The 26,043-nt window shown below is 52.8% G+C and overlaps 1 protein-coding gene across 7 annotated transcripts in view; it reads left to right on the forward strand.

Annotated features, from left to right (window-relative positions):
• Nucleotides 1-26,043, forward strand: part of CTIF (cap binding complex dependent translation initiation factor) — a 281,791-nt gene that overhangs the window by 238,307 nt on the left and 17,441 nt on the right. For all 7 annotated transcript variants that reach the window (XM_072828536.1, XM_072828539.1, XM_072828542.1 and 4 more), the window contains one exon: nucleotides 4,046-4,201. In XM_072828536.1, the coding sequence (XP_072684637.1) occupies nucleotides 4,046-4,201 (156 nt within the window). The remainder of the gene's footprint in view (nucleotides 1-4,045; nucleotides 4,202-26,043) is intronic.

Consider the following 26,043-nt stretch of genomic DNA (forward strand, 5'->3'; position numbering starts at 1 on the left):
AGCCCCCTATTCAGCTGTGCAGGACTTTCCCATAGACGGCATAGTGCTCTTCTCTTCCCTTACCCTTGAATGGCAAAGGCTTGGTTTGGGTTGGGGGTTAACCATATGGATCATTCTTGGAATTCTCGATGTCTGCTGCAGCAAGAGTAGAGTCTCCACCTCCGTGGATGGCTTCGAATGTGCCCATCCTAAGTCTGATTTCCAACATTTAGCAGTTGATCCATTTTCTAGTGCATTTTGCTAGCCCCAAACAGAATCCTCTCTCGATGCCACCAGTTATCAGGAGGAAAGTGAGTCATGCTCTCGTTCTCTGATCAGATGTAATCATTTTTAAAACATTTGCAAGTACCAGGGGCAGACAGAGAGAGGCTGAAGGTCAAGCTACTTCCCATCTACCCCTAACCTTTGGTCTTCTGGGGAGGAGGCCAAGCTGCTCTGGGCAACTAGGGCTTCTTGGCGACAGCACTTTAGTTAGTGGTATTATCTCTGGAGTCTGGTGAGGAGGCTGTTGGCGAACTGTTATCTTCCATCTCAGTGTTGCTGTGGGGCTTTCTTCTGTCTGCCAGCATGGGTATTTTTATGGGAGATGAGGAAAGGGCAAGGCAGGCACTGATAGAGGGGCCCCATTTTAACTCCCAAGTCAGCACCTTATAAAAGCCCAGAGCTGTGGTTCTCAGCCATGGCCACACACTGGAATCACCTGGAGGGCTTCCACAATTGACCGGTGTCCTGGCCTCACCATGGCCCGCCAAGCAAGCCTCTGTGTGGCGGGTGGAATCCAAGCATCTATAGCTTCGAAGCTTCTCTGGGTGACTCCAGTGTGCAACCAGTTGCGAGTTGGCTGAAAACCTTTACCCCAGATTTGTAAACAATGGTAGGGCTTAGGTTCTCATTCAGATTCTAGCCCTAAGTGACCTCGGTGAAGTCTTTTAACCACTGTGTGCCTCAGTTTCCCCCATTCTAAAATGAGAATGCTAAGGCTTGCCTCTGCTCTGACCACATAAGGATATAGTGGGATAAACACAGGTTAATGAGGGTGGAACTACCTAAAGATTCATGACTTCAGGGCCAGCAGTCCAGGTGCTTTGTAGGCCATAGGGTGGTGGACAAAGTCATTCATTCATTCACGGGTACCTAGAACACCACAGGGCAGCCCCTGTAGGCTCTCTGCTCCAGCCTTAGTACTAGGAAGGAGACCCCACTACTTTTGGAGTCCCTGGCTAAACCCAGGGTACTCTTCTAGGGACACTGCCCTGTCTCAGACTCCAGGGTGGGAGAGCTCCAGTTGAACACAGGTAGACATCTCAGTGGGAAGTGAATGGGGAGGCAAGAGGCCTGAGGATTGGCATGGAGCTCCTGAGATCTGCCAGCTTGAGTGGACCTGCTGAGGCGGTAGGAACAAATGGCTTAGTGGAAAATTCAGACAGAAAGTGAGTACGTGCTTGAGCTCTCAGGTACCGCTTTTTCATTTTAAAAACACCAGGAGAGGACGCCTGGGTGGCGCAGTTGTTAAGCATCTGCCTTTGGCTCAAATCATGATCCCGGGGTCCTGGGGTCGAGCCTCACATTGGACCCCCTGCTTGTTTTTTCTCTCTCTCTGTCAAATAAATAAATAAAATATTTAAAACAAAACAAAGCAAGAAATACACCAGGAGAAAAGAAGGGGTTCGGAAAAAGCTGGGATCCAGAGTAGCCAGATCCGGGTTCAAATCCCTGCTCTGCCATTACACATAGCCACGGGCAAGCTGGGTAACTTCTCTAACCTCGGATTCATCGTCTATAAAATGGGGCAATAGTAGGACCTGCCTTGTGGGATCATTGCGGTGATTACATGAGATACCACAGTTGGGGCACTTGCCTCAGTGTCTGGGGCTCGATAGTAGGCTGCGGCTCCCCGTTTTTACACACACACACTTTAAACTGGTCAAACTCTGAAACTAATAAGTCATGACCCAGGCTCATCAGAAGCAGGAACTGGAGGGACATCTCTTGGTGATCTTCGCATCCAGCTCCAAATTGGCCAGCAGAGGAGAAGGAGGCAGAGGTGCTATCCGCCCTTTTAGGCTTCTGGATGGCACTACCGTCACAAGGGACAGACGTTAACCCAGTCTTCCTTGAGGGCCTTCCTTCTCTGGAGATTCTGAGATGCTGTCATCCAGGAGAGTGCTCTGCCTAAATAAGCAGTGGGGAAGGCTACTGGACAGTGGGAATGGCACACGGCACGTTGACAGCCTGTTCCCTCCCATGTCCTCCTGGTGGCACGGTCACCCAGATCCAGAATCCTGGTGTCATCTTTGAGCCTTCCTTCTCCATCAACCCTGAAATCCATCCCTTGGTGACTCTTTGTCTTGACAATGTCACTGGTACCATCCTGTACCAGGCAGCGGGTGCTGCTCAACAGGCAAGCGCAGAAGTCCTAGTGGCACTAGGACGGAGTGGATGTTGTGTTGCAGAGAGTTCATGCATGTGCGAGTTGGCTGTGACCACCTGACCTAGTCTAGATTTGGGTGGGCCCTGCTTCACATGCCTCTCACCTTCCCTTTGGGACCATCAGACCAGCCCACAGGCGGCCTTCTCATGACAATGGGAGGAGCCTAGGAGAGGAAGTGTAATTACGTAAGGCTTCTTACAGCCTCAGATCAGAACCGGTACCCTGGGGCAGTCCTGGTGGCCCAGCGGTTTAGCGCCGCCTTTGGCCTGGGGTGTGATCCTGGAGATCCCGGATCGAGTCCCACATCGGGCTTCCTGCATGGAGCCTGCTTCTCCCTCTGCCTGTGTCTCTGCCTCTCTCTCTGTGTCTGTCATGAATAAATAAATAAAATATTAAAAAAAAAAAAAAAAAGAACCAGCACCCTGTCGCTTCTGCCTCCTGCTGTTGGCCGAAGCAAATCATACGGCCAAACCCAAAGACAAGGCAGGGGAAACTGATTTCTGACTATGGTCTAAACTACCGCAGGTTCTTATCTCCCAAATGCCAGACAGCTCAGGTTTCATTCAGCCTGTGCTTTTGCGGTGGCCTCCTGGCCTGGGCTCTGCATCTGTGCCATGTTAACCTCGTAAGGAGCATAGATATGACCGTGGCATTTCATGACCCACCCCAAACCTCTGCCAACCATCACGGAATGCAGCAGCTCCTTGGCTGGGTTCAATTATCCATACTCTAGCCCCACTCCTTTTCTCAGACCTGACTCCTGTTTTTTTTTTTTTTTTTTTTTTTTTTTTTGCCCTCTCTACTCCACCTGTGCAGGACCCAGACCACGTTATACCTGCTTATTTCCCAAACACCCATGTTACCCTCCCCACATCGTTGTTCTCTCCACCTGAGATGCCCCATATTACTGTGTCAGAATCCTAGCTCTTTCATGGCCTTCATTTCCCATTTAGTGACAACTGCCTCTGAGTTCACCTGGAACCCCGCAGTGGCTTTAGTACCTTCTCTCTTATATCACAGTTATGAGTGAACATGGCATTTCCTAGTCCTTAATACAGCGCCTGGCACACAATGGGGCAATACTGCTTTTGAGGAGGATGAATGAATGCCTCTCATCCTCCTACTATCTCTAAGCCCCTTGCAGGCATGGGCCGTAGCTGCCTCTAGCCCGGTGCTGGGGCCATTATGAGCCTCGGTCACTAATTGCTAATTGCTGACATGCAAGACAATACTCTGGTTACTCTCCATCGTGTAGAGGGCATGCTTTGGGGATTAGAGCAAAGGGAAGTGGTTTAGGCACAGGGAGTTGCATGGGGGAGATGATAACTCTGGGAAAGGTGTCATCTGCCCTTCATCTTACTCCCCCATCTCAGCTTTGGGATCAGTGGAGCAAGGCTGAGGGGCCCCCAATCTGGGAATGGAAGAAAAGGTGCTGTGGCCAAAAGTTAAAGTGGCCCTAACACCTACGAGTAAGCCCCCACATTCACACTCCAGCCAAGGGGCACCCCTCCCTCCTTACTGAAAGCATGGGGTTGACCAGTTGCCCAGAGCCAGCCCTTGGACAGTAGGCACCACACCCCAGCGAGGCTGACTCAGTCTCTTGTGCCTCCACAGAAGGACTTCACAGTGCGGGAGGAGCTTCAACAGCAGGATGTGGAGCGCTGGCTTGGCTTCATCACCTTTCTGTGTGAAGTGTTCGGGACCATGCGCAGCAGCACGGGCGAGCCCTTCCGTGTGCTCGTCTGCCCCATCTACACCTGCCTCAGGGAGGTAAGAGACCCGCGCGTGGCTGTGCCCACTGCCCTGCCAAAGAACACCACCCTGGAACGTCTGTAAGCAAAACAAAACTCCAACGCGCCAGCATGGCTACGCCGCTTGTACCACCTAGAGTGACAGGGCCTTTGGTAAACAGAACATAACTCCCCACACTTCTGTTTACTAAATGCCGGTTTTGATTTATTGAGTTTATAGGAAGGGAAAAAAGCCCTCCAAAGGAAATTATTATTAACTTAGACTTCCGTAATTCATAATCTAGAACACTGCCTGCAGGGAGGAGGCCTCTGGTAAATATTAATTGGATGACTGGATCTTTGGTCTGGATTGGTTTACCATTAAATTATTTATTTAAAAAAATACTTGCAAAAAAAAATACTTGCTTCTAAATTTCATCTGAAAGATAAATAAATAAGAATAACCGAGAAACTTTTGAGAAGCAAGAGGTCAGTGGTGTACTTGCCCTACCAAGTACCATCACCCACTTTAAAAGGTCATCCTGGCTACCCTTGGGGGCCAGAAGCCGAGAGCTCATTACAGTGCTGTTGGTGGCATCCAGTGAGAGGCTGGTGACTCAGATCACAGCCGTGACGGTGCAGAGGAGGATTGCATTCCAGTTATATTTTTGAGTGGGAATCAACAGGACCTGCTGACATGAGATATTGGAGAAAGGAGGAAGTGACGTGGGCTCCTGGTTCACCAGCCTGGTGGCACCATTTTCTGTGATGGGGAGCGCTAGGAGAGAATTGAGGGGGGATGGAAACCAGGAGGTGGATTTTTTCCTGTTTGGGTGACCCGGTGGGTGTCCCCAGAGAACTGTCCCACTGTTGCTTGGGTACAAGTGCCTGAAAATCGAGATGAGGCTGGCCCTGGGGACACAGAGCCGAGCATTGTGTGAAGTGTCAGTGTGTACCTGGTGCTCAAGGCCGGGGACCAGGTGGGGTCACCCGGGGAGACGGTATAGACGGAGTAGATGGAGGAACGACCAGGAGGCGGGGGTGGCAGTTGGAGTGAGGATGTGAGTGTGGACGAGTCTTTGGAGAAGTGTTTCTGTGAAAGGCGACAGGGAAGGAGGAGCTTGTCAACTCAGGGGAGGTGGGGTCAGACGACATTTTTGTGTTTTGCAAAAGATAGAAGATAATAGAGCAACGTGAGAGAAGGGAGGGGTATCTGTAAGTGGTTTTGAAGCCTCCGTGTATGGGAAGCGGGGTGCTTGTTGCACCGCTGTGGGTGCTCCCTGAAGCAGAGCCCAGGACCCCTCTCTGGCACCTTGTAGACCTATCCCCTCTGCCACTCCATGCGACAACCCTGCGCACTTGACTTCACAGTGTTGCTCAGACTCGGCAGCTGGCCCTTCCAACAGTACGTCACTCCCAGTGCCATAAACTCAGAACGCAGCACACCAGAGGCCTTGGCTACGCTTTCTGCCTCCCCCAGGGGTGATGAGAAGGCAGCCCTCTTGGATGATGGCCTCGTGGAGCACCCCCATTCCTGCCTGGGCGCCCTGTGCCCCTGAGCTCATGGCAGGGAGCGGCACCGTTCGAGGGCAGTGACCGGGATTGCCCCCACACGTTCCCTCCGCGTGATCCCGGCACCTCCCGGTGTTGCCCCCACCTGCTCCCCGAGCGGGAGGCAGGGCTCCAGCTGAGCACTGGCCCCGGCTGCCAGGACACTTCGAGCAGCGCCTGAGGAAGCGTGAACTTTCAGCTGTGAGATCCGGAAGGTGCCGGGAGGTCTGCACAAAAAAACCACAGAGCTTCCCCTAATGCGCACTTGTTGGATGCAGTCAACTTTTCAGGACAGTGTCACAAACACAAGTGCCTGCCATGCTCACAGTGACCTTGAGGACTAAACGGTTCCCCGACAGCTCTCATCATCTTTTTTTTTTTTTTTTTTTAAGATTTTATTTATTTATTCATGAGAGACACAGAGAGAGATGCAGAGACACAGGCAGAGGGAGAAGCAGGCTCCATGCAGGGAGCCCAATGTGGGACTCGATCCCAGGACTCCAGGATCAGGGCCTGGGCTGAAGGCGGCGCTAAACCGCTGAGCCACCAGGGGATCCCCCAGCTCTCACCATCTTGTGAAAGGGTGACCCAGAGCCCACGTTCCAAGCTCTGTGCTTGAGGCCCACATGAGGTGGTTCAGGAGAACCAGCCCTGGCCTCACATCACCTCCGCCAGGCTTTAGCTGTGCCATGTAGGGGAGAGTTCACCCCCGCTGGAGAGGGGATCGTTCTGCTCACTCCGACAGGGTTCGGGGAGAAAGACATGGTGTGGACACGGTGCTAAGTGCAGCCGGACCACTAGGCCAGAATGTGGAAGGAGGGGCCCCCGGGGCTTGTTCTAGGGCACGGTGGCCCTCAGAGAGCTGGGCGTCCTCTAGTCTGACTTCAGGCCAGGCACCTGCCCAATCTTAAAGGGGCACAGAGACTGGAGTGCCCTGCCCGGGACACATGGCCAGTCAATGCCAGAGCTGGCCCAGAGCTTCTCCACTACCCGTCCAGAGCTCTTTCCAAAGAGAACTTAGCTTCCCTAAAACAGGGCCTGAAGAAGAGACGGAGACGGAAAGAGGTGACCTGGGGATCATACAGTCCCTGAGGACAGCCTGAGCAAGACCCCTGAGTTCTCAGAGCCTGGTGCTGCTTCCCCTACCTTTTTAGTCATGTACACAGTTACACCCAGGCCTGACCGACATTCCCCAAGCAGGTTGGGCCAGCTCTAAGAAACTTCCAGAAACCAAAGCCGCTGCCGTTGCCTCGCTCCATGCTGGAGGAGTTGAGGCTTTTCCCCTGGGGCCGTGCAGATGGCTGACCCAGATGCCCCCTTGTCCTGGGTCCTCCCAACTCCCAGAACCAGCCCGGGCCCGGATTTCCAGCTGCCCACTAGATGTATCCCGGTCATGCCTCTAGCCCCTCCAACAAGATGTGGCCAGAGTGGCACCCCCAAGGCCCTCCTGCTCGGTCTAGGTTCTGACGTGGGCCTTGACCCACCCTCCCTGCCTCCCCGCGGCCAGGCAGCCACCCCAGGACTCCCCCCATGGCCTTTTCTTACAGGCATGTATCCTCGGCCCCTGCACACCCTCCGTGGCTTCCCTATTCCCTTCCCAACAGGCCCTGAATCAAGCGTAGACCCACGGGCCCTCTTGGTGGGAAAATCGCATTTAGGAGCAAACTACCAGGAAGATACGAGGTCCTCAGAGCCCCGCCGCAATCTCGGTGTCCTCGGCTCGCGGAGGCCGCCCTCCCCAGACCTGGGCCTCGTCGGCCTCCATCCCCCCCCATCTTGGCCCCGAAACCCCTTCAGACGGGAGGCCCCCCAGGGCTCTGAGGCTGCCTGCCCCGGCAGGGAACCCCCTGCTCACTTCCTCGCGTACTCCCACCTCGTCTGGTTCTCCTGGCGACTCCAGCTGAGACCTTGCACGGTGTCCTGGGAGCAGCTCCCTTCCTGGCCACAACCCTTCCCAGGCCCAGCCCAAGCCGCTTCTCCTGGGCAGCCCCCCACCCGCACCCCGCAGAGCACAGCCCGCGCTCCACCAGCACAGCCCCAGCCTTTCCAGGGCATCTTAGCATTTTGGTATTTGGTAATTTCGTATTTATTTGGTCATTTAGTATTTAATAACGACTAGGGCACAGCAGAAGGCATTGTCGGAAGCACATCATGCGTTCTTTTCTCTTTTGACTCGGACAACACCCCGAAGCTTTTCATCCCCGGCTGCTGCTGGAGAACAGAGAGGTCAGGCAGCTTGCTCAGGGCCACCCAGCAAGGTGCACCCGGGATCCAGGTCTGACGGCTGGAGTCCCTGCTCCTGGCCGCTCTGCTTATGCCTCGAGAAGCATTTTTTCGTTTCTTTAGTCCGTAGCCCAAAGCGTGCTATGCAGCAGACGCCAAATAGCTCATCGTGGAATGGATTCCACTTTTGCCGTAAATAACGTTTACGTTACTTATGTAGATTATATGTGATCAGGCCTTTCTTTGAGGGACGGAGAAGGATAATTTTCAGTGAGCCTTTTCATTGTTTGAGCACAAATGGCTCTGCCAACAGGTTTTCCAAGTGACTGAAAAGTATTACAGGTGCCTCCAAGATGCAGGCGTCTCCTTGCCCTCCTGTTTACTGTTCCTACTTGCTTCACGAGTTCTTTTTGTATTTTTGGTTTTTTTAAGATCTTATTTTTTTAAGTAATTGCTACACCCAACGTGGGGCTCGAACGTACAACCCCGAGATAAAGAGTCAAACGCTCTACCAACCGAAACAGCCAGGCACCCCCTCTTTTTTTTATTTTTTTAGTGTTTATGTTATTGTCGTAAGAACACATAACACAAGATCTACCCACTTAACAGATTTTTAAGTGTACAGTACAGTATTGTTACCTGTGGACACAAGGTCACTATGGCAAATCCCTAGAATTTATTCATCCAGCATAATTGAAATTTTGTGCTCAGTTTTTAGCAATTCACATTCTACTCCCCGCCCCCTGATCCCCAGCCTCTGGCAGCCACCTCTAGTCTTTGCTTCTACAAGTTTGACTATTTTAAATACCTCATGTAAGTGGAAATATGCAGCATTTATCCTTCTGTGACTGGCTTATTGCACTTGGCATAATATCTTCCAGGTTCACCCATGGTGTCCCATACGGCAGAACTCCCTTCTATTATAAAGTGCAATAGCACAGTTGACCCTCGAACAACATGGGTTTGAACTGTGGGGGTCCAGTTACATGCGGAGTTTTACGATGTGGTACTGTAAATGTATTTTCTCTTCCCTGTGGTTTTCTTAGTAATATTTCCTCTAGCTCTCTTCATTGTAAGAATACGGTATGTAATACATATAATATGCAAAATATGCATTAATTGACCATGAATGTCATTGACGAGGCTTCTGGACGACAGGAAACTACTAGTTAAGTTTTGAGGGAGCCAAAAATTATATGTAGATTTTCAGCTGCTCAGGGGTCAACGCCACTAACCCACACGTTGTTCAAGGGTCAGCTGTGTCCCACTGGATGGCTGTACCATATTTTTTAATCTGTGCATCTATTAATGGACATTTAGGTTGTTCTCATCTCTTGGCTACTGTGAATAGAGCTGCAGTGAACATGGGAGTGCTCATATCTCTCTGAGATCTTGATTTCAGTTCTTTTAGATAAATACTCAGAAGCGGCATTGCTGGATAATATGGTTCTATTTTTAACTTTCAGAGGAAGCTCCCTACTGTCTTTCGGAGCAACTATTTCTCCCAGTCCTTGCCACCACTTGTCTTTTTTCTTTCTTTCTTTCTTTCTTTCTTTCTTTCTTTCTTTCTTTCTTTCTTTCTTTCTTTCTTTCTTTCTTTCTTTCTTTCTTTCTTTCTTTCTTTCTTCCTTCCTTCCTTCCTTTCTTCTTTCTTTCTTTCTTTCTTTCTTTCTTTCTTTCTTTCTTTCTTTCTTTCTTCTTTCTTTCTTTTTCAAAGAACAATAGCCATCCAACAGATGTGAGGTGGTTTTCATTTGCATTTCCCCGATGATTAGTAACATTGAGCCCCTTTTCATTTACCTATAGGCCATGTGTCTGTCTTCTTTGGAAAAATGTCTATTCAAGTCCTTAGCTTACTTTTTTCAATTCAGTTATTAGTTTTTCTGGATACTGGGTTGCAGAAGTTCCTCACATATTTTGAAAATTAACCCATAAGCAGATATTTGCAAATGTTTTCTCCCATTCTGTGAGTTGCCTTTCACTCTATTTGTTGTTAGTTGTTGTTGTTTGAGGGGGGGGTCTGTTTTGTTTTGTTTTTGCTGTGCAGAAATTATTCACTTGATGCCGTAGTCCCGGTTGTCTTTTGCTTTTGTGCTTTCGGCATCATATCCATGAAATCACTGCCAAGACCTATATGATGAAGCTTTTCCCCTACGTTTTCTTTGAGAAGTTACAGTTTCAGGTCTTAAGTTTTCATCCATTTTGAGTTCATTTCTTTATGTATGATGTTAAGAGTTCAGTTTCATTCTCCAACCCATGGGTATCCAGTTTTCTCAGTACCATTTGTTTCTGTCCCTGTTGTATGTTCTTGGCACTTTGTAGGCTGACCTATATGCACATATTTATTTCTGGGCCCTCGGTTCTGTCCCATTGGTCTATTTGTATGCTTTTTTTTATTTTTTTATTTTTGATTTTTTATTAAAGATTTTATTTATTTATTCATAGACACAGAGAGAGAGAGGCAGAGACACAGGCAGAGGGAGAAGCAGGCTCCACGCAGGAAGCCCGATGCGGGACTCGATCCCGGGTCTCCAGGATCACACCCCAGGCTGCAGGCGGCGCCAAACCGCTGCGCCACCGGGGCTGCCCTATTTGTATGTTTTAAAGGACTATAGCCTTAGAATATATTTTGAAATTAGGATGTGTGGTGCTTACTGATTTGTTGTTTTTCAAATTGTTTCAGAATCGTTTTGGCTATACAAATATTTCATGATTCTATATGAATTTTAGAATTACCTGTTTTATATCTTTTAAAAATGCCATGGTAATTTTGTTAGAGATTGCACTGGGTGTGTAGGTCACTTGGGATGGTATGGACATTTTAACAATATCAAATCTTCCAATCCAAGATCAGGAACAAGACAAGGGTGTCCACTCTCAACACTCTCACTTGACATAGTTTTGGAAGTCCTAGCCAGAGCAATTAGGCAAGAAAAAAGAATTAGAAGACATCCAAATTGAAAACGAGGAAGCAAAATTGTCTCTGTTTGCAGATGGTGTGATCTTGTATATAGAAAACCCTAAAGACTCTACCAAAAAAACAAAAAAGCACAAAATGTTAGAGCCAGTAAATGAACTCAGTAAAGGTGCTAGATACAAAATCAAGATACAAAAATCACCCACATTTCTCTATACTGACAACAAACTACGTGAAAAGGAAGTCACGAAAACAAGTCACTTTACAGTAGCATGAGAAAGAGTAAAATACTTAGGAATAAACATAACTAAGGAAGTAAAAGATTTGTACACTGAAAACCACAAAATGTTAATGAAAGAAATCAAAGAAGACACAAAGAAACGGTAAAGCATCCCTTTAGCTGTCTTGCAGGAGCATGGTAAGGACCCCTTCATCCTGCCCAGGCCCCCAGCCAAACTGTGACTGCAAGGGCTCCCCTGCAACCGGAGGGTATAATGAGGTCGGAGCTAAGGGTACCATCATCTCCCATCTCTGCTGAAGCTGCCTTGCCAACCATTTAATTGGTTGGGGTTGGAGCGGTCCTCTCCTCACACCCTTTGTCTGACCCTGCAATGCTCCGTGGCCCCCTCCATTCTCCTGCCACCTCTGTGACCCAGAGGTGGTCTTGCCAGACTGTTCCAAGATACCACTGAACACTGTTCTCTGGACACCTTTCTTCAAGAGCTTTGTCAAAAATTCCTCTGGCAGGGAATGCTAGGGCTTTTAACCCCTTACACCTGTTTCCTTTGAGCAGACGTTCCCTGTGCACCCGGGGCCTGTTTCTCCCCACTCCTCTCATCCTTCCTCTCTCCTTCTAATCTCCCCATCCCATCTCTACCCATGATCCCCAGCCTTCTGAGCTCTTCTGAGTCTGCAGCCGTAGCCAGGGGTCAGGAGGAAGGGAGGGGGGTGCCCTGTGCCAGGAATCTCTCATCTCTCCGAGCCTCCCTCTGACCGCCTCCTTATGGCTGGCTCTCTTGCTCTCCTTCTCTTCAGGCTCCAGAAACCCCATCCGTCCCTCCCTGCCTTTTCCAGAGGAAGGGCAGGGAGGGGGCAGGTGCCTCTGAGGGGTGTCTCCGACGGGTACACCCCCCCCCCCCCACAAGGATGCAACTGGTTGGGCTCCTGGAAGAGGCCGGCAGGCACAGGCTGGGGAGGAGAACACAGAGGGCAGCAAGTCAGGCTTCTCAGGAAATGAAATTGCTCTGTGCAACAATGAGAGAGCCACTTTTTTAACTTTTTGCGTGAGCGTGCATTCAATTGCTCACATTGTTTTGGCTCCAGGGGAAATCTGACCTCGGAAAAGGCCGAGATGAAGTGGGTGTGGGTGGAGATCCTCTGCTATTTCACAGGGCTGAGAGAGTCGAGCAGAACATTCTTCAGAGGTACCTTTCTAGGGGGACTGTTCCTCCCTTCCCGAGAGCAGAGGATGGGGCCACATTCAGCTACCTAGCTGGGGCCAGGGTATGGCCCACTGTGGCCAGAAGAGGCCAAGGTCAGCTGTGCCCAGGATACTGATAGACTCTAATGGGGAGAGGATATTTGAAATTATTCTCCATGCAGCCCTGGACTCCTGACCCTGTGCCTTGGGCAGCTTTTAAAAAATTACAAGCTCTCAGAGCATCCCCCAACCTCACTTCAACCAGTCAAATCAAACTTTCTGGAGATGGGGTTTAGGAGAAAAAAAAAAAAAAGATTTCATCTCTCCTTGTGACTCCAGTGTGCAGCCATGGTTAAAAAACACGAGTAGCTGCAACTTAGGAGCATTTCAGGAGCAGCCATTGACAGCCAGAGAGCACTGTGAGCTACCTGGCATCACACAGGTGGGAAGAGTACAACCGGAAGAGCCTCTCTGGCCCTGGGTTTGAATCCCATCTCTGCCATTTCTTCCAACCCTCAACCTTCTATCTGTAGCCCGGGAATATGGGGCTCATACCTTGCAGTTCGAAGGCTTAAAATCAAAGGAAGGGGTGCATCGTTGCACATTGCTGTTGAAAGCAAACCGTGTTGCAGGCACTGCTCCAGGGGAGCAGCCCACCAAAGACAGCCCCAGAAAGTAATGCCCATTCTCCTGACAGAGCACAGGGCCTCTCCCCACAATCAAACTCCACCACCCTTTCCTGGAGAACCTCACGGGAGTTCTCTGAGGCTCCAGCCACAGTGCTCCCAATGCATCTCCAACAGAAGGCATCTTGCATTCCTCCTGCCTGAGCAACATCTTCTCCTCCTGCCTGAGTCTTGCTCACCTTCAAGGCCAGGTTCACTTCCCACCATATCCCTGCCTTATAGTTACTCCTCCTATAACAACATCCTGTGCAGCTAGCATCCACCCAGGGCTGCTGATGCCTGTTCTCTGGACACGTCCTTTGCCCGGTGGTTGAATTAATGCCTTGTGACCTCTTCTTGGTTGCTTTTCAATCATTTCAGTCCCTCATTGGTACCTGCGGGTAAGATTGGGTCTCATGTGTCGTGAAAATCCCAAGTACGTTTTGCGCAGAACTCTCTGCTTATTCGGGAAGCAGTGATTTGGTTGGAGACCATGCTACTTTTCTTATTGAACCGCAGTTTCCTAGTTGTCCTTGAAAGAGAGCGTTTAAGTTGTGCGATCTTCCCCAAAAGGCTGACAACCCACTCGGTGACGGAATCCACAGAAATTAAGCAGCTGTGAGCATTTATGGCGGGTTGTGCAAACGTAAGGGTAGAGGGGAGTGCAGAGGTATGGGCCACTGCCGGGGACAAAGGGAGGGGGAGCTAGGGCTTCGGGACAAGTGCTGGCCTGGCAAGGAAGGGAAAAGAAAAAACAATCCAGGAAAATAAATAAAAAACAGAGGCCCGAGGGCCAGAATGAGCATAGCCCATCTAGGTCTGCATGGTGAATATGGGTCTGATGGGTAAGTCCTGGGCTGGCGCTGGCTCCCAGCAGAGGCATTCCAGTACAGGCAAGGTGATACCGAGAACCTCTGAGAGTCTCGAAGCCAGAGAGCAACACGATGGGAGGCACGAAAGAGTTTGTTTATTCATTCAACAAACATTAAGAAAAATGCTACTTCCTTATTGAACTGAAAGGTCTCCCAGAGGATGTGGAGAAGGAGGAACCCTCCTGCACTGTTGGTGGGAATGTGAACTGGTGCAGCCACTCTGGAAAACTGTGTGGAGGTTCCTCAAAGAGTTAAAAATAGACCTGCCCTACGACCCAGCAATGCACTGCTGGGGATTTACCCCAAAGATACAGATGCAATGAAACGCCGGGGCACCTGCACCCCGATGTTTATAGCAGCAATGGCCACAATAGCCAAACTGTGGAAGGAGCCTCGGTGTCCATTGACAGATGAATGGATAAAGCAGATGTGGTCTATATATACAGTGGAATATTCCTCAGCCATGAGAAAGGACAAATACCCACCATTTGCTTCAACGTGGATGGAACTGGAGGGTATTATGCTGAGTGAAGTAAGTCAGTCAGAGAAGGACAAACATTATATGGTTTCACTCCTATGGGGAATACAAGAAACAGTGAAAGGTGTTATAGGGGAAAGAAGAGAAAACGAGTGGGAAAAATCAGAGAGGGAGACAGAACATGAGACACTCCTAACTCTGGGAATTGAACAAGGGGTAGTAGAAAGGGAGGTGGGCTGGGGGGGGGGGGGTTGGGGTGACTGGGTGACGGGCACTGATGGGGGCACTTGACGGGATGAGCACTGGGTGTTATTCTATATGTTGGCAAATCGAACTCCAATAAAAAAATATACAAATCAATCAATTAATTAATTAACAAATTAATTAAATGAAAGGTCTCCCAGACACATTTTCAGAGGGAATATGTTGAAGTAACAAATAAATCTAGATCCTCCTAGCCAGAGAGACTCATGGGCCGCACTCAGTGCAGAGTGCCCTGCCCAAAATCAAGTGAGGCTTGAAGCAGGAAGGTGGGAGCCCAGAAGCAGAGGAGTCGAGGAGATTGGCAAGGGCATCCGTGGCAGAGAACAATCCTCAAGTCCTTGCACCTTTAATTCCTTACTGTAACAGGCGATCAAAAAGACTGTGGAAAATTCAGGAGAGCCCTTCCCCATGAACAGTTTATTCCAGCCCTAATCTTCCGCATACACCCTGCCTGGAATGTTCCTCTGAGAATGCAGCCTTCCTGGGGCAGGTACACAGCCCCCGGGGAACTGGTTTAGCTGCAGTCCCTCTGGGTCCAGCAGCTGCTGCTATGAATACCTCAGCTTAAGCAACCATTCCTGTAACCTCTGCCGAAATAACTGCCCACAGCTCTGTCCCCTCCGAAGCTGCCCCCCCCCCACCTCCAGCTGGCTGTGGTGTGATGCCCGGACCCCCCACCGCTCCGCGCCCGCGCACCCTGGGGAGCCCCCTGGGGCACCGCCCCCACCCCAGATAGGAGCCGGGTGCGCCCCCAAAACCGCCTCTGCCCGACCCCTCCCCAGCCCCCACCCTCTCACTGTTCTACTTCCTTGGCCAGACTCTGCAAACTGAAATGTGAAATTCGAAGCCAGTGTTCCCCTTAGCAACCGTGGTAACACAGGATCTGATAGGGAGCCTGGAGTTATAAAAATACCAGCTTCCACCAGACACTGGTTTCCAAAGGGAAACCAGTCCCCGCGCCAGCGCCAGCGCCAGCACCGTTTTCAAGCAGCCTTAAAACTCGGGAGATGTCCAGTCCCGGCTCGGCCCGGCCTCGGGAAGAGTCCCCGGTTCCTTGGCGCGGTGGCGGTGCTGCGAGCTTTGGGGATTTTTCTCTAAAATGCAGAGATCCTGTCTGAGAATGAGCTAGCGCCTGGCATAGGCTAGGCAGGAGCCGTTTTTAATAAACAGCAGATTTTCGGCATTCTTTACAAGTGAGGCTCTAGGGCCGCCAGCCCTCCGGCTCCCTCCCGGGGAGCGCGCCACCGAGGCCCCTACCCGCGCGCCCCCCGCGCCCCCCGCGCCCCCCGCGCCCCGCGCCGCCGCCTCCCTCCCCCGCCCGCGGCCGGGCCTGTAATTCTGAAAAATATTCCAACTCGGTAATTAACGTCTGAACTTCAGGAGGCCCCTGCTCGCTGCAGAGGCGCAGACGGCGGGCGGGGCCGAGGCCTGGCGGGGAGGCCCGCGGGGCGAGTGCGCGGTGCAGAGCGGAGGCTCCGGCTGCCAGTGCGGGTCTAGGTGGCGCGCACGCCCACGTATACACATGCATCTCTTCTCAGATCCTTTGGGATTTCTTCTTTTTTTCCTTTTCTTTGTAATGCCCTCCTCGTACCCTCCCCTTCCACTCCCAGGGGCGGTTTCGCCATGGGCTGACTGATGGCAGATTCTGCTCAGCCAACTTAGGGGTCATGGGGAGACAGTCTGGGGCCCTTCCCCGTGTGTAGGTTCCAGTGGGGGGATTGGCTGAGGGAGGAGTGACCCGTATATCTAGCAGATAAGAAACCAAGCACTGTGGGGCTGGCAGGTGGCCATGGGTAACCAGGTGAATGGCCGCACGGAATCCTGCCCCCTGGGTGCCACCTTCTCCAGGGCCTCCTATGGTTTGCGCAGCTCAGCCCTGCCCAGACTTCATGCCAGGTATCCTGTGTGGAGCGATAGGGTTACCTAGTGCGGGGCTGGCTGCTTGAGCTGGGGCATGAGCCTGAGGTGGTGGCTCCCCTCGCAGAGCTGCTGTTTGCTGGGCACCCAGTACTAGGAGCCGGTGCACAAATCACATGCAACTCCCTCCAGGACCCACACGGATCTTCCTTAACCTGCTCCAGCTCTCAGACCCGCCGATTAAATTTAGTGAGCCGTTCAACCTCACTTTTAAATTTTGTGGATAATATCCCACTGGCAGTCTTCGCGACCTTCAGACGTAAATAATGCATAGGGCAGCACTTGTCCATCTGGGCTGGCCATTTCTCCTCTCTTCTGGAGTCCAGTTCCTTATTGGTGGCTCTGTTATCACTGCCACCAGCAATGATCAGTAGGTTACAGGGGGCCTGGGCCACGCCCTAAAATAAGAAACCTCCAGGATTGCCCTGTTCTGGTAATTGGCAAAGAAGGGTGCTGGGAAAGAGGGCCTACCTCAGAGCCAGGTGAAGTCAGGCATCTTATCCTCTCTGGCCCTCAATTCCTCATTGGGATGAGGATTAAATGGGATTTCGTAGATTTGCTAATTACAGGTTGACTTCCTCCCTTCCCCATGGGAGGACTCACAAAACGAAGATGTGAAAAACAAAAGACATGAAATAATGGGATCATTGAACAGTGTATTTATGTCCTATAAATGAAGTGCTTCTTAATAAATTAGCAAAACTGTGAAAGAACACAGCAAAATAAGTCTCAGGGCCTTTGCCCTTACCTTGCCTTGTGGGAGAATGCATTTCTTGCAGGCAGCCTTCCCGGTCTCAGCTGAATGTTGGTCATAGGTGGACCCTCACTCTCCACCCCCCACACCCCAGAGAAAGTCAGGATGTGGCTCTACCTTAGAGCTTTCGGTGTTCATTTGTTTTCTTCCTCCCCAACTGGCACGGAAGCTCTCTAAAGGCAAGGAACGTGTCTGTTCTCTTCACTGCGGCATCCCCAGTGACTAGAACGGTGCCCAGCGCAAAGTAGGTACTCAGTACATTTACTCTTTGAACAAATTAATGAAATGGAATGTCTAGGCTGAGCAAAGCAGGAGAGTAGTCACCCTTCTAGAGTTCATCTGGGAGGATGTCTCAGAGGAGATAAATCCAGAGTCCTTGAAGAGGCAAGGTGAGCGAGCAGGGCATGGGCCGGCTGGTTTAGTCCCTGCAGGTGAGCTCAGAGTGGGAGGAGGAAGAGAAACGCTACCCCCACAACAAATTCAAAGGAAGCAAGCAATCTGTGCTCACCATCTGAGCGAACCTGGAAGAACCACTTCAGCCAGGGAAGCTGCCTGCATTCTGTCCCCACGCTTTGCTCTAAGTGGTTGTGTCTCAACCACTTCAGACTTCAGCCTGACTTCAGCCCGCCAGGCCTCATGTGAGACTGAATTCATCTGTCCTAAGTCAGAATCCCTGGAGCCACCATCATGAGAAGTCAGGGTGGGATTGTGGCACAGCCTCACGGACAGAGAGCCACGCGGGAGAGGTTGCAGGGGGCCCTGCGGGAGCATCCGTGTGTGCCCTGCCGGCCCTCAGCTGGGCCTTCCTCAAGGGAGAGGCGAAAAAGGAAGAGGGAGGATACACGGAGCTCAGGAGAGTTCCATGAGGGTCGGGAAGAAAATGAGAACGTGGTGCAGGAGGTAGGAAGGGACACCCGAAGTCACGGATGTTGAGGACCATGGCAGCCTCAGCCCTTAACCATCTCCGCACGATCCGGACTCAGGAGCAACATGTGCAGGACAATGTGATGTGGGCCACTGTGTCCTTGGACAGCTGCTAGTAGTGGAATTTTTTTTTAAAAAGGAACTGGTGAAATCAGTATCTTTTATATTATCCAGCATATCCAAAGAGTGACCATTTCAACATGTAATCAATATTTTAAAAGTATCAGTGAGAGGTCATTTTTTTATATATATAATATATACTTTTTTGTACTAAGTCTTTGAAGCCCACTGTGTATTTTATGCTCAGAGCACCTCTCGACTCGGAGTAGGCACATTTCAAAACTGCACGCGGCTGGTGGCTACTGTACTGGACAGCATAGGTCTGGAGGCTAGCTTCTAGGATCCTCAGGTTTGGGGAACTGTTCTGGATTCCCAAGGTATCTGGATCCCCAAAGGCTCAAAGGTATTTTTCCTAGCTTCTCTCGCTGAGCACCCAGAAGCGAAAGGAAACGCCGTGAGCTACAATCTACATCACCCAGCCAGCGTGCTAGCCTTGGGTGGTTGGCTGGGTCTCGGCGGCGGGGTGTGCAAAGGCAATCCTTTGGACCCTGGAGTGAAGAAAAATGAGGGGAGCAGGAGAGAACAGAAAGAGCAAGAGAGAAAAACAGCCCAGAGCAGGGGAATCAAGGCAGGGGGTGGCCGACTGTGCCACAGAGCTCCGAGCAGAGCCCTCAGACCGGGGACGGGGTGCCACCCTGGGAGGGCAAGCAGCTGCCAACTCCTGTCACAATGGCCCAGTCGGCGGAAGGCACAATTAGCTCATTCTTGCATTGCCCTTTGATTACACTGTTGTTCTCAGGACTTCCATTTCTGTAATTAAGACCTTGTCCCTTACTCAGAGGTATTGAAACATAAAAGTATTTGCTGAATCTGGTTTCCCAGGGTTAAAAGCCAGACTTAGGAAATGCAAACACACTTGTGGAAATGCAAACACACATTCACTAACTAATTATCCCATAATTAAGGCCGAAGCCCTGCTTAAAACAATTAGCTCTGGGAATTGAACAGTAGGTCCCACTGCACTCTTGGTTAATTGTTCTTCCCTGATAGACTGGATACGGCCAGTCTGGAGGGAAGTGGGGACAGTAGGGGATGGATGGCTGCTGCTTTGGGTCTGGACTGGACCGTGCTGTGCTTGGTTTGGAAATGTTAGTCAGAGGAGAGCTTGAGGTGTGGAGAACAGCAAGGAGGTTGTGGTTTGGGCAAGGGGAATTGAGCGGCTGCCCCGGGCTTGGACGCAGGCCATGGGAAGTCTCAGAAGCTACTGCTGGCCACACTGAGGTGGCTTGCCTGGCTGGAGCTGAGGGCGTGGGCCAAGGATTAGCTGACTGGAAAGCAATTAGATGAGGTGGGGCTGGCTGGGGAAATACCTGGAATCCCAGGGCCAGAGTTGAGACTTGCTTGGGTAATGCCCCAGGCGGGAGGCCTCGCGGGCTCTGGGGAGTGGAGGTCCCCACCCGAGATGGTGGTTACCAGGCTCCCCATGGGGCCGCAAGCCTTTTTCGGCCTCTTGCTGATGGGGAGGCGTGGGTTCCAGAGTGTGTGGGAAACCAGGATGGGGCTTTCAGCCCTCCAGGGGAAGAGGCTCTTTTCCTGGTTAACCCAGGGTCTCCCCTACCTCAGTGTGCATGTCCCCTCCCCCCACCCCCCTTCTCAGACTCCCAGGACTTTCCTGAGGCCCGCCAGGTGCCATCAGGTAACACCCCCCCACCCCCCCACTCCCACACCCCACACCCCACCCCCACCCCCGCCTTTTCCAGGTAGGAGGGATGGAGGGTGTTCCCCTTCCAGGGACTTTCACATTTTGAAAGGAGAGCTCAGAAGAGAAAATAGTGTGCCCCAAAGGGGATTTTAAAAAAAAGAGGCTGTGGGGAGGGGGGGTTGTAGAGGTCAGGAGACAAGGACTGGCCTGGCCCGGGCGCCCTCTCTCCAGGAAGCACCCACATGCATTAAAGCTTCCCCAGAATCCTGGGCCTGTTCTCTGGGGGCTTCTCAGTCCAGAGCCTCTGCCCTGGAAGTGGAACTTGGGGTTTCGTCCGGCAAGCGGTCAGAGGGCTTGGATCCCGAGGGCTGACCCTGCAGGCACCGACAAGGACTGGCTGCTCACTCCCCACCCCAGAAGTGGTCCCAGCTCCTCCACTGGCCCTCCGTCCCTCCCCACCCCCTCTTCCCTTCTGTCTGCTTCGCACTTCCATAGATCAGAGGTTCGCGAACTTCTATAAAAGGCCAGATAGTAAATATTTTAGCTCTGCAGGCCAAGAGGCTAAATCGAGTTTAACCACATCCCTGTGATTTGCTCTGCACTGAGCAGCCGTGCGAAGCCGTGAGAGCAGTTTCTGTGGAAACTACTCGGTTCTGCCTTCCTAACGCGAACACGGCCATGGACAATATGTAAATGAATGAGCGTGGCTGCGCTCCAACAAAACCTTATTTATGGACAGTGAAATTTGAATTTTATAGCGTTTTTATGTGTCAAAGAATATTATTATTCATTTGCTTTTTTCTCCCCCCGTCCCCCCCCCCCGTTATTTAAAAATGTAAAAACTGTTCTTAGCTCACAGGCCCCATCAGACAGAGACTGTGGACCAGACTTGGCCGGTGGGCCGTCCTTTACAGACCCCTGATCTAGATCTGTGGTTCTCAGTGCTCGTGAAAGTTGCAGGATTGCTGTCAGAAAAGAGATTTTGCAGTTTCTCGGGCCATGCTGTCACTGCCGTAGGAGGTCCACACAGCGGGTAGCCCCAATCCAGTCCGAACTCCACCCCCATTTTCACGACCACAGAACAGCCCCAGAGGTGCCATAGCTCTGCCCTGTGAACCCAGGGGGAGGCCTTTCTGTCCTGGGGCGCAGAGCTGGCGGGTTTACTATCTCTGGCTGCCCCCAGAGATCCACCCGGCCAGCTCACACTGCCCAAGGCTCCTGCCGAGCCACAGGAAATGGGTATGTGTCCTCTGGTGTCCCAAAGTGGCAGGGCTCCGGTGAGTCATTTCCCATGAGTGGAGACGGTAACTCTGAGGCATCCCCATACTGGCAGACACTTGGCTCCTGACTACCTCGTCAGCTCTGGGCCCCACAGAGCAGAGCGGGATGAGAAGAGAGCTAAGAGCCCCCTCCGTGAGAAGAGAACATGAAAGAAGGAGGGTGCGGACATCAAAGGACATGCCCTCAAACCCCACGTGGTCAGTGCCAGCTGGGACCCGAGGCAAGTTACTTAACCTCCTTGAGCCTCGGGTTTTCCATCAGTAAAATGGGAAACAGCCCTCTACCTCGGCAGGATTACCATAAGGATTAGTGATCACATCTGCCAGGTGCCTGGCACTTGGTACAAAACTTCCATGGCATCTTTATTGGCCACACTGGCATAAGGCCTTAACCACAGAGCTGCCCAGCCACGGCCCAACAGGCACCGAGAAAGGCTGCATGATCCTCCTGATGACACATGACGTTGGCCGTGTTGCTGTCCTCACGGAGGCAGGCACTACTGCACATCCTGTGTTGTTCTAGTGGTGATTCAGGCTGGCTTGTGTGAGGCCGCATTCAAGGTTTGGGTCTGGGATCCTTGGGTGGCCTTCAAGGTCTGGGAACCCACAGAGATTGGGTGCAGACATCGGTGAATGTGTGCAGATGTGCATTTTTCTGGGAGAGGCGCCAGGGTTTCCATCAGACCTTCAAAGACCTTCCAAAAAAGCAAAGGGACCCAGGTCTATAAACACAGCGTGTGAGAAGGCCCCACACTTTGGGGACAGGTTCCTCCTTTGAGAATCAGCTCCTTGCTCCTGAGACAGGGTCTTGGGCACCCTGGATGGCATCTAGTTCAGCTCCAAACTTCCATCTCCTCAGCCTTTAAACCTGTCACTAGTGCACCTGTCTCACCAATTCCAGAATCAGGTGATGCAAACCCAGCGTAGGGCAGCTGGGAATGCAACGGGGGTGGGTGGGGGCGGGGGAGGGTCTCAAAGTGACCACCAGGGGAGCAAGGAGCCGCTGTCTCTCGGGATTGTTTCTGCCCCCTTGAGCCAACAGCATGGTCCCTGTTAAAATCGCCTTACTGCCGAATTCAGAGGCCCACGTAGTCCTCAGCACCACCATTGCAGCAAGAACGCAGCTGTCCATGTCCATCTCATGACCAATGAGATGATGTGCTCTCACAAAATTTTATCGATGGACACTGAAATTTGAATTTCATGTCATTTTTATGTGTCAGGTGTATGTTTTGCACAAAGTTTAGTATAGGAGGCTTTGCTTGGGACTGTGTTCTCCTCCAAGGCCTTCTCCAGAACTCCACTGGATGTCCTCTTAACCAGAGGCCTGGAGAAGTTGGCATGCTTTGGGATTTACCAAAGGACAGGTGACCATAGCTGGTGGTGAGCCAGGAATGGGGCCCCAGGTGCAGGTCCCAAAGCCTGTGCTGGTCCCAGGCAGATTCCCAGGATGGCAGCAGCCCCCCAACTTGACCTGTACAAACGACCTGCATCCCCAGGCCTGCATGCATCCACCTGACACTGCCCCTTGGCCCACCCCCAGACTCAGAGCATCCTAATGGAGCCCATCTGCTCCCAGAGAAGGTGCCCCCACCCTCCACCCCATTAGTCTGCTGGGTCTATGGGCAGCAGCTCTTACCTGGTCCTCAGCTCTGGCCACCATGCTTCTGCCCATGCACAGCTCGTGTAGGCCAAGGTCCCCTGTCACCTGAATTAGCCCACCAGCCTTCTAACGGGGCTCACCTCCTCTCCTCTCCACACTACAGGCTCACAGGATCCTCCAGGGTGACCTTTCTCGTTGTCTGGAATGTTCTCCTTGCTCCTCCTCCTGGCCCCACTCTTTCCCTAGCTTGACCTTAATGGGTCTTCTTCTCCAACCTCTCTCCCCAGGCCTTCCCTGAGCTCCTCTCCCCCCACAGGTGAGGACGGGCCTTCCCACCAGCCACTCCTCAGCACCCTCTCTTCTGTGCCGCAGGCAGCCCGCTTCATAAGATGAGCTACCACTGATGGAGCCACGCTCACTGTGTGCCAGATACTAATCTAACTATGGGTCCCACACAGTCCCATTCAATCCTACCCCACTTTCCAGAAGAGGAAACTGAGACACAGAGAAGTTAACTATGCAGCTTGTTGGGGGGGGCAGGGTGGGATTACAGTCAGGTCCCCATCACTGATCCGCTGGTGCGACATCTGTCTTCCCTGCCATGTCAGCAGACCTGCGAGGCTAGGACTTGCGCCTCCTCGTCGAATGCATGAGTGAATGAATGGACCCATTGTCACTGTCCCTTCCGGCTCCACGGAGGAGGTGCCGGACCTGCCGTGCTCCGGGCCCGTGCTGCCTGCCGATGGGCTCTGGGCCCGGGAACAGAGGGGCCCTTCTGAGCGGCCGGGCCTCGGCCAGTGCACACTTCACTTCCAATCCAGTCTGTAGGGAGGCTGGCACCCAGGTCCTGTGTGAGGAGAAGCCAGTCTAGGTAGGTCCTCGCCTAGACCTGGAATAGCCAGGACAAAATAGCTGCCCCCAGACTGTGAACAGAGGAGCTTCCGGTGATGGAGATCGGGGGAGGAGGCCGGGGAAAGCTGCTCGGAGGAGGAAGGCCTTGTGACCCTCGGCAGGGGATCCGATACATGGAGCCAACGTGGGGTTTGCCCCTCACTGTCCCCGCAGGTGAGAACAAGGCGCGTCCACAGGCCTGTGAACCGATGGGGAGGTCTGTGCAGGGGAGGACAGGGGCCGGGAGGCCTGAGTACCTCGACCCTCACAGCCCCCTCAAGTGAACCAGTAGGGAGCACACACACGATCCGGAATTCCGACTCACGTGCACACTCCTCCAGAGAGATGGTCTTCATTCAGAAATCGAGGTGCCCCATTATTAGTTTATCTGCTGCTGAGGGCAGGGCTCCAAAGCCAAACACACTTCCAGGTGCCAATTAAACACTCTTATCTGCAACCTCAGACTCGGCGGAGAGGACTTAGTGCATCCTTTTTCTGCCGTCCCCCGGCGGCCCCAGGCCCTTTCCTCAGCCCAGGCCTGTCTGTCCCTCTGTGGGGCAGCCGCTGCTCTGCGCACAAATGCTAATTATGCCTTTAGCACAGCCCTACTGTTGTCTGCTTCGGCCTGTCCCAGGCCCAGCTGTCCCTGTGCCATTGGTTACGGCCTTGCACCTAAACCCGCCGCAGAACCTGCTGAGCTTCCTCACCCAGGGCACAGGCCCCCAGCCCAGCTTCTGCGGCCTTGGCTGGACACTCCCCTGCACCCCACCCGGGAGGCTGGCACCTCCGTCTGGTTACTGGGCTACAGCGGGCACGTGTTCTTCTTAAATGCAGCATGCCAGGATGATCACACCGAAGAGGCCACGTGTCGAGCAAAGGTTTCTTCAGAATTCCATGCTCGCTAGTGGAGTCAGGGGCCCGCATATGCCCCTTCTCCCGGGCCTGGGGCCGGGCTGGTCACCTCCACCCTCCCGCGCTCACATACCTTGGAGAGGCTGAGGTTGGCGGGAGGGACACCCGGTTGACTTGGCCTCTAGCACAAGCTCCTTCCTGGGCTCAAGGGCAGGTGGGGGCTGGCGTGGCCCTTCAGATAACCATGTGCCCAGGCAGTGGGGAGGGCAGGGGCTGGGCCGAGAGCAACAGCAGCCCCTGGACTCTGCACTTAGAGGCCTTCCCTCCGAGGCTGGTGGGCCACCCTCTGTGACAGGGCCTCGTCCTCAGGATTCCCTCTGGGACTGCAGAAACCAGCGGAGAAACCAGTTATGTCCCCACCACCCGTCTTCCTAACTGGATGTCTTGGTCTGCCTTCAGGAAAGGCTAGATCTTACAGCCCCAGGAGGAGTGCCATCCTCCCTGGCCTGCGGGTGCACACACGGCCCCCCTACCACCGCCCTGTGTTCTGTGTTGAGACGGGGGAGAAGGCGGGAAGGCGGCGGGGGCGAGGGGAGGCCTCGCTCGGGGACTCAGCGGCTGGACAGTGGCTTGGGAGAGCCTACCCAGAGGAGGAAGGGACTATTTCGCAAGTGGGGCCGGGCACCCGGGGCTGGCCCATCAGCCCCTGGCATGCGGCTAGGCCTGTCAGGAAATCAAGGAGGCACTCTGTCTGCTTTCCAGCAGGCGCCACTTCTCTCTTTCCACCGCCTTGCTCAGTTCACGGTGCTGGCTCCAGGACCAGGCTGGCGGGCGAGCCAGGCACCCTGTGCCACAGGCGCGGTGCCCAGGGAGTGCCCGCTCCGGCCTCAGCGAGGCTCATCGGGAGGGTCCCCAGGCCTGGGCTGCAGGGCCACACGGAGAAGGCCAGCCGGCCGCTGGTGGCCCCCTCGGGTGGGAAGGCAGGGCGACTCTCGGGGAAGGATTCCAGACTGTTTCCTTCTCGGTTGAGCTCCACCGCCCTTATCTCCTTTCCTGCCAGGCGGGGACTCCTCACGAGTCACACACAAAAGAAACCCCACCCAAGACACACAACCCCCACCACCACCACGTACTGGAAGGGGGAGAACTTGCCTCTGATTCCGACGTAGTCTACCTGGTTGTCAGTCAGGGGCACAGTCAGTATGCGTTGGCCCTAATATGAAAATATTCTACAGTTGGTCCAGAAAGGGAAGGGGCAGGTGGGGAACAGCACCCTCTCCGGGGAGCCACCTTGGTGGCCGCTAGGGATGGGGCCGGGTTGGGGGGGACCTCATGGGACAGAAGGGACCACGGAATGGGAGGCGTGAGTAAAGATAGGCATGCATGGCACAGCCCCTCCCTTGAGTGCCTCACAGGCCTGAGTACCACCCTCATTCCCTAGAATACGGAAATAATGGTTCACGTCGGGAATATAGGGAACTGAAGCCCTGGGCTCACCACCGGGTGTCC

This window comes from Canis lupus, chromosome 6 (genome assembly GCF_048164855.1).
Source record: "Canis lupus baileyi chromosome 6, mCanLup2.hap1, whole genome shotgun sequence".
NCBI classification, from domain to species: Eukaryota; Metazoa; Chordata; class Mammalia; order Carnivora; family Canidae; genus Canis; species Canis lupus.